General features: G+C 50.5%; 1 protein-coding gene across 1 annotated transcript; it reads left to right on the top strand.

Moving 5' to 3' along the window:
- The first annotated feature begins 7,549 nt into the window (after positions 1-7,549).
- Positions 7,550-10,094, top strand: GJA4 (gap junction protein alpha 4). The gene is made up of 2 exons (XM_080921098.1): positions 7,550-7,610; positions 8,534-10,094. The coding sequence occupies exon 2, from the start codon at positions 8,551-8,553 to the stop codon at positions 9,550-9,552; it is 1,002 nt and encodes a 333-aa protein (XP_080777224.1). The 5' UTR covers positions 7,550-7,610; positions 8,534-8,550; the 3' UTR covers positions 9,553-10,094.
- Positions 10,095-10,400: the final 306 nt, after the last annotated feature.

The following is a 10,400-nucleotide window of genomic DNA, read 5'->3' as shown; positions in this document are numbered from 1 at the left end:
TAACTGTAACCCTCAGTAGAAGATATACTCCTATTCCCTGCAATGTTTTCTGCCTTTGACGTCTGCTAAACCAGCAGTGAGTTTCTCTTAAGGAGATGCCAGGCAAGCCACTACTGATGCCCCCCAGGGCCCACCAAGAGTTGCCTCTAGACCTATACCCAGACTGAAGCGTAGGCAGTCTCCTAGAGGAGAGATGGAAAGTGTGGTTCATGAGGAGTTACAGTACACTGCTCAGGAGCTTAATGGGTCTGCTAATTCATTCAGACAGAAGTCTGGAGAATACATGTAAAAATGGATTTTAAGGGTGTGGGATAATGGTGAAAGGAACATAAAATGGGACCCGGCTGAGTTTATTAATATGGCTTCATTGAGTGAGATTTCTAGGCTTAATGGAGAAAGTGTTTGAACGGTTAGATAAAGCACTTGTCAAAAGATGGCCGACTGTAAAGGAGTCGAAGATGCTTGATATCCCCTGGCTTGCTGTGAATGAAGAGACCTTTAGCAAACTGCAGTATTAGAGTGGGTACACTATGTAAATAAAGCCTAATCCTCCACAATGGAAAGGCGCAGAAGACACAATATCCACTAATCCTATGGCTGGAAAAATGGCAAGAGGCACCAGCACATTTGAAGGGCTTTGTTGTCCTATTCCCCCCTGTAGTAACAGACCTTAGGGTTGGAGACACTGCTGCTCAGCTACATGGTTTAAATGCAATGGATTTAACTGAGCCCCAAAGTAGAAAGTATTGGGAGCCATGTGGCAGCCCTGAATCACCAAATGCAACGTGATCAAAGCCGTATCAGGCAAAGCAATGTCCATAATGGCCCGCCCTGTAGTGGGCGGCACAGGCAAAGTGATTTTTATGGCGGTATGACTTTGGTACTGGATAATCAACCATGATGTTTCCAGGCATTAGATAAGATGCCTACTGAATTCTTGCCCAGCCCCATGCACTGAGCTTTTGACAGAGACGTTCGGAGCCATTCAGCACACGGATCCACCAGGAGGAGTTTGTACGCAGCTGAGCTCATGACTAAGTTCGAAGCAACCTTCACTCTTACCACTGGGTGGCACTCATGTCCCTTTGGAGTGCACCTCTTCCCTTCTCGGAGGCTTGAGGGGTCACAGCAGGCATCCTTATTTCCTGCCACAGATGAAGATGCCACTCTGTAGTCACCAAGTCTAAGTGTACTACATACAGTCACCACACCCTACAGCCCCAGACAACCAAGACGACTTTTTGTCCTCATTCGTTTTAGAACACAGCCCCATGTTGTACATGGACTGATTTTGTGTTATTCCCCTACCCCATCCCCAAATCATTTACTGAAATTCTATCCTCAGTGTGATGGTATGTATATTAGCTAGTGAACCTTCGGAAGACATTTAGGTCATGAGGGTGAAGTCCTGTCAAATGGGATTATTGTCCTTATAAAAAAGAGACAGGAGAAACCCAGCAAGGTATCACCCGCCTAAACTCCCAGCACCTAAGAGGCTGAGGCAGGAGGATCATCAGTTTGAGGACAGTCTGGTCCACACAAGGAGACTCAAAAAAAAAAAAAAAAAAATCAAACAGAAACAAAAGGGTGTAGGATAGGTTGAAGAATAGCTCAGTGGGTAGAGAGCTTGCCTAGCATGCGTGAAACCCTGGGCTCTCCAACACCCATAAAGCTGAATATAATGGTACAAACCCTTAATTCAACAGGAAGAGCTCAAGGCTGTCCCCGGCTATATATGGAGGCTGAGGCCAGCATGGCCACATGGGGCTGCTGAGAGGGGAGAGGAGAGGGAAGGAGAAGAAAGAAGAGAAGGCGTGGAGGAGAGGAAATACATTTAAAAAAAAAAAAAAAAGGATCTTTCTAAGAACCTGGCCCTGCTGCTCAACGATTGATCTCTGGCTTCCAGACCTTCATGGAAGGAACATTTTGGTTTAAATCACTCAGGTATTCTGTTGACAGCAGGCCGGCCTACGTAGGACACCCCCTCACTTCCTGCTCCTGACCCTGGAAAGCTGGCTGAGAAGGAAGCGAGAATCAAAGAACCACTGGGGAGTTGCATTCCCAGATGGGAAGGGGAGGAACCATGAAGCCACCAGATCCCCCACAGAACCCCCTGGCGCAGACTGGCCCTCGTTGCACAGACATTCCGGGGTTACAGGGATTACTTGTTACTGGGAATTCCCTAGGAGGGATGCGGCCACCTGGACTGGCTACCAGCTGGCCTGCCACCTGACAGGACTCCACGAGGCAGTGTCTCTGCCTGTGTCACCTGCATAGTTTATATTTCAACACATCCTGGTGGAGGACATGCTGGGAATCCAAAGGGAGACCACGCGTTCCTCTGTCCCAAACTGTCAGAAGTCACCTCTGACAGGGCCTGACAGTATCTGTCCCACTCAACAACTTACCTTCACCTCCAACTTCTTTTCAATCACCTGTCCCAGCCACACAGTCCCCCTCAGTGCCCCTCGGGGAGGGAGGAAACGCCAAGGCACACCCCCACCTCAGGAACTTGACACCCACTTCTCCACACCTGGAAAGCCCAGGCAGCCAGGGGACTTTCTTCTTTCTTAGAAGCTGGGTATGCATGGCTACCGTTTGGTGCAAATTTCTCTTCTATGGGAACTTGAAACTCGACACTCTGTTTCCCCCCCCCCCCCAATATTTATGAGTCACTACAGTTTGTTGGGGTTTTTTTGTTTTTGTTTTTTGGTATTTTATTTTTGGCATTTTGTTTTGTTTTATTGTCTTTTCTGCCTTCCCACAGCTAGAAAGTAAAATCCAGGAGGCTAAGAACCTCTCGTGTTCTCTGGTTGCTGACAGTGTCCTGACAGTGTTACAGCATCAGAAGGGACTCAGAAAGCATATGCCGCACTGGTAATTTTATCCACGGGCCTGAGGTCCTGCTCTGTGCTGCCTGCCTGCCCGCAAGACACCCAGTGTAATGGGGCAGGGGAAGAAAAGGGAAAAAAAAGACATTTAACGGATACCACTTCCACCTGGCAAGATAAAAAGTCTGGAGATCGATTACATAGCAACGAGAATATATTTGATACACACTGAAGTTAACTTGGTTGAGATGGCTGGTTTTGTTGCGATAGGTGTGTGTGTGTGTGTGTGTGTGCACGCATCTGTGTTAAAGGTCCTGCAGGTTGACTGAATAGAACTGTAATTAAAGGGAGATGAAATGTTAGAGGTCTCTTAGGTTATCTTTAGCCCCCCCCAAAGCCAAGTACCCTCCACCTCTTCATTTGACCTAACATCCTTGTGACAATTAGGTGATATCATTGGAATAGACTCCTAACTTCCTCCAACCCAGAGGCTAAGAGCAACCTGGTTGCATCTGAGGTCAGTAGTAGGAACTTCCCTGCTTTGCCAAGACTCGGATACGTGATGTTTCTACCAATGTACTCTTCTCTTTTAAAGATTTATTTATTTTATGCATGTGAGTGCACTGTTGCTGTCCTCAGACACACCAAAAGAGGGCATCAGATCCCATTACAGATGGTTGTGAGCCACCATGCGGTTGCTGGGAATTGAACTCAGGACCTCTGGAAGAACAGTCAGTGCTCTTAACTGCTGAGCCATCTCTCTAATCCTTTTCTTTTAAAGATTTATTTTATGTGAGCACACTGTTGCTGTCTTCAGACACACCAGAAGAGGGCATCGGATCCCATTACAGATGGCTGTGAACCACCATGTGGTTGCTGGGATTTGAACTCAGGACCTCTGCTGAGCCATCTCTCCAGCCTCTCTATCAAGCATAGTTCTGCTACTACTAAAAAAAAAAAAAAAAAAAAAAACTTCATAAAACTGTTGCCATGTCGAAACATGATTGTTGCAGTAAATATTTTAAAAAATATATATAAATGGTTTATCTCTCTACCAGCCCTGGGGTCTCACTCCTCAGACCCGACCCTGATACGAAGCCTTGTGCACCTCTGGAGCCGGATCCAAGCTGCCACCAGCCCAACCTGTCTGTGCAACTCCCTTCCCTGGTGGTGTTCTACCACCTGTTTTCTGCCTCTGTCCCGGGATGTTTCTCTACCCCAGAAATCCCACATAAAGACAACTCTAGAGCCAATAGCTTTTCATTCAGGTTTATATATTCAACCCTCAATCCACAAACCCTCCACACAACAAGATTTCATCAAATAGACAAAGATACAAACTGCCCTTCTATGTGAGATATTAGACCTATAAAATCCTTAATGTTCATAGCTGCTTAATGCCAATTAATCCCACCTGGGTCTAGCTGGTCCTTGGGAAACTCCGTGTTGCCACGACCTCTTCATGTCCTCTGACCACTCTTCTCTCCACTGCCCCGCCCAGTCCCAGGCTTTCCTTTATTTTACTAATTAAAATGGGAAGGTCACCTCAGGGCAACCCTTCTTGGGGAAAGTGGAACTAACATTAAAATACAAACAGCTTCAGGACAATCTACACATAATGTTTTCAGTAACTTAAATGTGTGTTCCTAGGTCAAGGTCACTTATACTTGGCTCCAGAGACAAGAAGTGTGTTTTGATTGAGACAAGATCTTAAATAGTATAGGTTAGCCCAGGACTGGCCATCCTCATGAATGCTGAGACTACTGGTCTATGCCACTGAGTCCTCTCTCTCTCTCTCTTTCTCTCTCTCTCTCTCTCTCTGTGTGTGTGTATGTGTGTGTGTGTGTGTGTATAAACATATATAATGCATATAATTATATATTAAATCACATTGTTCTAAATATATATTTACATGTCATATATTATTACATATATTTACTACATCTAAAAAGCTTTAAACAATGAATTGCAGAACAGAGGCACATCTAACCCAGTGGAGGCCAGCAAAGGGACTTCTGGGGAAGATGACATCTCAGCAAAGACCTGAGGGACTGGAGGTATACATGTGTGAAGGTGCTCCTCCTGTGAAGGTGCTCCTCCTGTGAAGGTGCTCCTCCTGTGAGGGTGCCCCTCCTGTGAGGGTGCCCCTCCTGTGAAGGTGCTCCTCCTGTGAGGGTGCTCCTCCTGTGAGGGTGCTCTGAGACGGTGCCACACACAAAGGCACGTGCACACAGACACCACATTGTTAGGATAAGTAGATGGGGCTGGTGACAGAGTGCTGAGACCACAGGCAGTGGCCAAGGCCTGGAAAATTAAATGTGCAGGCCTTGTCCTGAAGACAGGAAGGGCCACAGCGGGGTTTGAAACAGGGCAACCTTATAGCCAGGTTTCTACAATAATGTGGAAACTGAGTGGAACAAGGGCCTGGAGACTAGGAGACCATGTGGGGTCACTGAGACGGTGGCAGGCTGAACACGGTCAGGACAAAAGGGGGTGAAGAGTGAAGATCCTGGGACATTTTCCCTCAGAACAGTTGACTTTGAAGATTGTGCTGGTCAGCCCCTACCCCTTCTTCCTCTATGACACCTGATCTCAGAGTCCATAAGGAAGGGGTTGGAGGTGGGTTAGGGCAACCTTGGCATCACCCCAGGGTCCCTGCTCCACCCCCCACTTCCCTGGGAACCGGATGGGAGCAAAACCTTCAAAAGGATCTGGGCCCAAACTTGAAGGCAACTTAGAAGTGCAGCTACTGAAGCAGACACAGTTCCCATGCCCTCAAGGGTCAGAACTAAGTTTGCGCAGTTGTCCCCATTGGAATCCCAGGAGGTTCGGTTCAGCCTGTCTTAATCCAGCCCTCAGAGAGAGAGGTCTGGAAGGGAAAGCCAGCTCAGCCTGATCCACAGACAGCAACCCTGCTGCTCTGTGGTCTGAGCCCACCCACTGGCTGCCCCATCATAGGAGGTCCTGGGAGTGCAGGGATGTTTGGATTTGCAGGGCTGGAGAGATGGCTCAGTGGTTAAGAGCACTGACTGCTCTTCCACAGGTCCTGAGTTCAATTCCCAACAACCACATGGTGGCTCACAACCATCTGTAATGGGATCTGATGCCCTCTTCTGGAGTGTCTGAAGACAACGACAGTGTGCTCACATAAAATAAATAAATCTTTAGCACCAGCCTTAGGCCAAATACCAATAATAAAACAATAATAAATGCCGAAACCTGGCATGGGTTCTACTACTGAACTACACTGTCAGATTTCTTTCTTTCAACATTTCGAGACAAGAATCTTGCTAAATTGCTCAGACTGTACTTGAACTCTCTCTCTCTCTCTCTCTCTCTCTCTCTCTCTCTCTCTCTCTTTCTCCCTTCCTCCCTCCACCCTCTCCCTGACAAGGTCTCTTGTATCCCAGACTGACCATAAACTCACTATGGAGAAGACAGCCTTGAACTTCTGACTCTGTAGCGGCTGCCGCCTCCTCCCCTTCCAGTAAGGTTCCAGGCGTGTGCCACCACACCTGATTTATACAGCAGGGCTAGAACCTAATGCTCTGTAAGTACTGAATAAACCCCAGTCCCATAGCACTCTGCCTCAGCCTCCCAAATACAGGCGGCCTATACCACCACACCTGTGCATTGTGGGTTTGTTTGACAGGTTTCCACCATGTATCCCAGGCTGGCCTGAAACCCTTGCTCTGCCGATCTCAACCTCCCAAGTTCAGGGTTTACATTTCAGTGACTTCAGGTACTCACTCAAACCTTTAGGAAGACTATATAGCACACTGGGTGCTTTGGCTGGTCCTCCAAAGCACGTATCTTTCCACCCCTATTCGGTAGGGTGAAGGCAGAGGCAGCAACAGAAGGCTCCAACAAGCCTCATGGCTGGATCACCAAACCTGGCAGCTCCAAGGTAGTGAGTGGTGCTGTTCTGCACTGTGTGGCTTTCTCAGCCCCTAATCACAACCCGTGATGGCCTGGTTCTACCACAAAGGACCCCACATTACTGTTACGGGCTTACCCTGCTCAGTTTCTGTACCTAGTAAGAAGGAGGGTAAAAAACCAGGCCTGGGAGGTTTATTGTGGCTTTACCCAGCTGCAGGATGGTCCTCAACCCCAGGCCCTCCGTTCACAGTGAAGCCTGAACGAATGACAGGGCTCTGCCTGCCTCCAAATTCCCTCGGAAGATCTCCCCTTCTCTCTTTTAAAAGAGGCACCACTGGAATCCAGCTGAAGGACAGGAGCGTCCCTCCTCTCCCAGTCTCGGATCAAAGGACCCTAGGGAGTTCCTAAGTGACTTCTGAGGGCATAGCTCATACAGGATTGGTGAAGTAGAAACCCCTAGGACGGGAGAAGTCTCAACCCTCTCCAGCGTGGGTCTAGTGTCTTAATAAACTGGGCACACAGATGAGTCTCCCTTCTTACCCCACCCACTCCTCACAGCCTCCGGACCAGGTGCCAGATCGTCCAGCTCTTACGACATAGGGAGGGCAGTGGACCTGCAGGGGTGCAGTCTGGGATACCGGAGGGGTCAGAACCTAGAAGCAAGCCGGCTTCCATCTCCCGCAAGCTAAGAAGCACAATCTGGGCGGGTCCTGGAAGTCTGGCCCTCCCAGTCCCCGCCTCCCTGCTCCCCAGAGCCCTCTGGCAGGCGTTTCCTGCCCTAAACCCGCAGCTGCGCGCTATTTAAGGCGTCCTGCGGGAGGCGCGGTCCTGCAGGATTCCCGCAGGCGCAGCTTCGGCTACGGTCGTCCCCTCTACCTGGGCCAGCCGGGCAAGCAGGCGGTGAGTTCGGGGAGCCAGGAAAAAACGGTTCACTCCGCTGCGGGGGAGGGCTGAGGCTTGCTTGCCCCGGGGCGCCAGACGCAATTGAAGCCACCACCAGCGGCGCTCACCTAGCCTGCCTTTAGCCGGGCTCTAGTGCTTAGCGCGCCGTTCCCTCTTTTTTTTTTCTTTGAACCCTTGAGAGACTGAGGCGCTGGAAGATTACTAATCCAAATCCCCAGGTGGTGAGAAGAAAGCAATATTTGAATGTAGGACTGGTAGTATCTTGCCTGACTTCTAGGAAAAGCGCCCACACACACATGACCACATTTTCACACACACCATAAAATGTTCTGGAAACGTTGGGACCTCCCCCCAGCTATGGCCATCCCTTTCAGGGGTCTAGAATGGCTGCAACAGCTTTGGAGGGAACTGAGCTAGGATACGACCAGGTGTATTCACTAAAATCGCAGGTGGACCTTTTTGTAGGCAGGTGGACCAAATGCCTTGGGCTTCTAAGCCCCTCACCCTATCTTCTCTCACCCCCAGCCCCACAGGCAAGTGCAAAGATTAAAACGAGGCCCTCACATTTTAAATGAGGCTTGGAGGGTGGGAACCGGGAACCCCTAATTACCTGAAGATGACATCTCTTTCCCTACCCCTGTCACCTTGGGATTGCCAGCCCTGAACAAAAGGGAGGAAGGGCATGGCACAACTGTGCGACCTTGGATAAGTTCCTCAACTGTTCTGTTTCCATAGGAACCTGTATTCAATACAGACTTCTTTGGGCTGTGGTCACCCTGAGGCACTGGCCTGTGAAAGAAAGCACAATGTGTGATTAGATGGGGACCCTAACACTGGCAGACCTCCCATGGGCCTCCCTCTAGGAGGAGCTGAGAAAGCCCCTGCTTGCTGATGGTTCTCTGACCCCTGTCTCCCTGCAGAGAGGCGCCCTGGAAACATGGGTGACTGGGGCTTCCTGGAGAAGCTGCTAGACCAGGTCCAAGAACACTCGACCGTGGTGGGCAAGATCTGGTTAACAGTCCTCTTCATCTTCCGCATTCTTATCCTGGGCCTCGCCGGCGAGTCGGTGTGGGGAGATGAGCAGTCTGATTTTGAGTGTAACACAGCCCAGCCAGGCTGCACCAATGTCTGCTACGACCAGGCTTTCCCCATCTCCCACATCCGATACTGGGTGCTTCAGTTCCTCTTCGTCAGCACACCCACCCTGATCTACCTGGGCCACGTCATTTACCTGTCTCGGAGGGAAGAGCGATTGCGGCAGAAAGAGGGAGAGCTTCGGGCACTGCCTTCCAAAGACCTGCATGTAGAGCGGGCACTGGCTGCCATAGAACACCAGATGGCCAAGATCTCCGTGGCAGAGGACGGTCGCCTTCGGATTCGCGGGGCGCTCATGGGTACCTATGTGGTCAGCGTGTTGTGCAAGAGTGTGCTGGAGGCAGGCTTCCTCTATGGCCAGTGGCGCCTCTACGGCTGGACCATGGAGCCAGTGTTTGTGTGCCAGCGCGCGCCCTGCCCCCACATTGTGGACTGCTATGTCTCCCGACCCACCGAGAAGACCATCTTCATCATTTTCATGTTGGTGGTAGGAGTCATCTCCTTGGTGCTCAACCTGCTGGAGCTGGTACACCTGCTATGCCGCTGTGTCAGCCGGGAGATAAAGGCACGAAGGGACCACAACACCCACCCAGCCCAGGGCAGTGCCTCAGACCCTTACCCTGAGCAGGTTTTCTTCTACCTCCCCATGGGCGAGGGACCCTCGTCCCCACCATGTCCCACCTACAATGGGCTCTCATCCACCGAGCAAAACTGGGCCAACCTGACCACAGAGGAGAGACTGACCTCGTCCAGACCTCCCCCATTTGTAAATGCAGCCCCCCAGGGTGGCCGAAAGTCCCCTAGCCGCCCCAACAGCTCTGCATCCAAGAAGCAGTATGTATAGGGATGTATAGAGATCTGGGGCTTACATCACCCCACAGAGCTGTCCTGAGGAGTGTGTATACCTTGGATGCCTCTCGGGTGGTCCGCTCCTCAAAGGCACCTCAGAGACAACTGGACCAGGAAGGGTGGACATTCGCCGGGCAGAGGACCTGATCACAGGTGGTTCTGGAATACCTGGAGCCTTTGTGATGACCAAAGGACACTGGCTTCTTTTCAGTATGTGACTCTATCCAGACTGGGTCACAGCAGGTGGGAGTGCCCTTGGCTAGGTGTGCTGTGAACCCTCTGGTCCTTTTCATCCGAAGCAGAGGGACCCAGAGCCAAGTTGGTTTTTGAGCCACCCCATCAGGCGAGTCACTGAACCCCAGGTTTTCATCACACCCCTTTCTCCTGGGGACAGGCATTGATGCAGGCTGCTGGTTCAGCTTCATCACCCGGACAGACACAGCCTGCCCTGGATCTGGCCCTCTCCAGGGGAACTGGTTGGTGTCTTGTTTCTCTCGTTCCTAGTTCCACTGTTTATGATGTTAAAATAAACAGGACTCCATCATAAGTCAGGTGTGCGCTGGTGTCATTGTGGATGCCCCGCGGGGAGGCAGGGGAGAGGCAGTTATTTTGTGAAGTCTTTCTAGTCTTCTACAGCCCAGCTCCACGACAGCCCAGCTCCACTTAGCACCCTAAGACCTCAGACTCAAGTGCTTTCCCTCGACACCCACGTCCTCATGGCTGGCTCTCCCTTGTGAAATACCCCAGACACTAGGGTCTTTATACCCCATCCCCACATCCCATCCAGTGTTCTGATAATCAGCTGCCCGTTATTCTGCCCAAACAGTATCTTCCTTTCCTGTC

The sequence above is a fragment of the Micromys minutus genome, assembly GCF_963924665.1.
Source record: "Micromys minutus genome assembly, chromosome: 9".
Lineage (NCBI taxonomy): Eukaryota > Metazoa > Chordata > Mammalia > Rodentia > Muridae > Micromys > Micromys minutus.
This window is presented reverse-complemented; position numbering and strand designations above follow the sequence as displayed.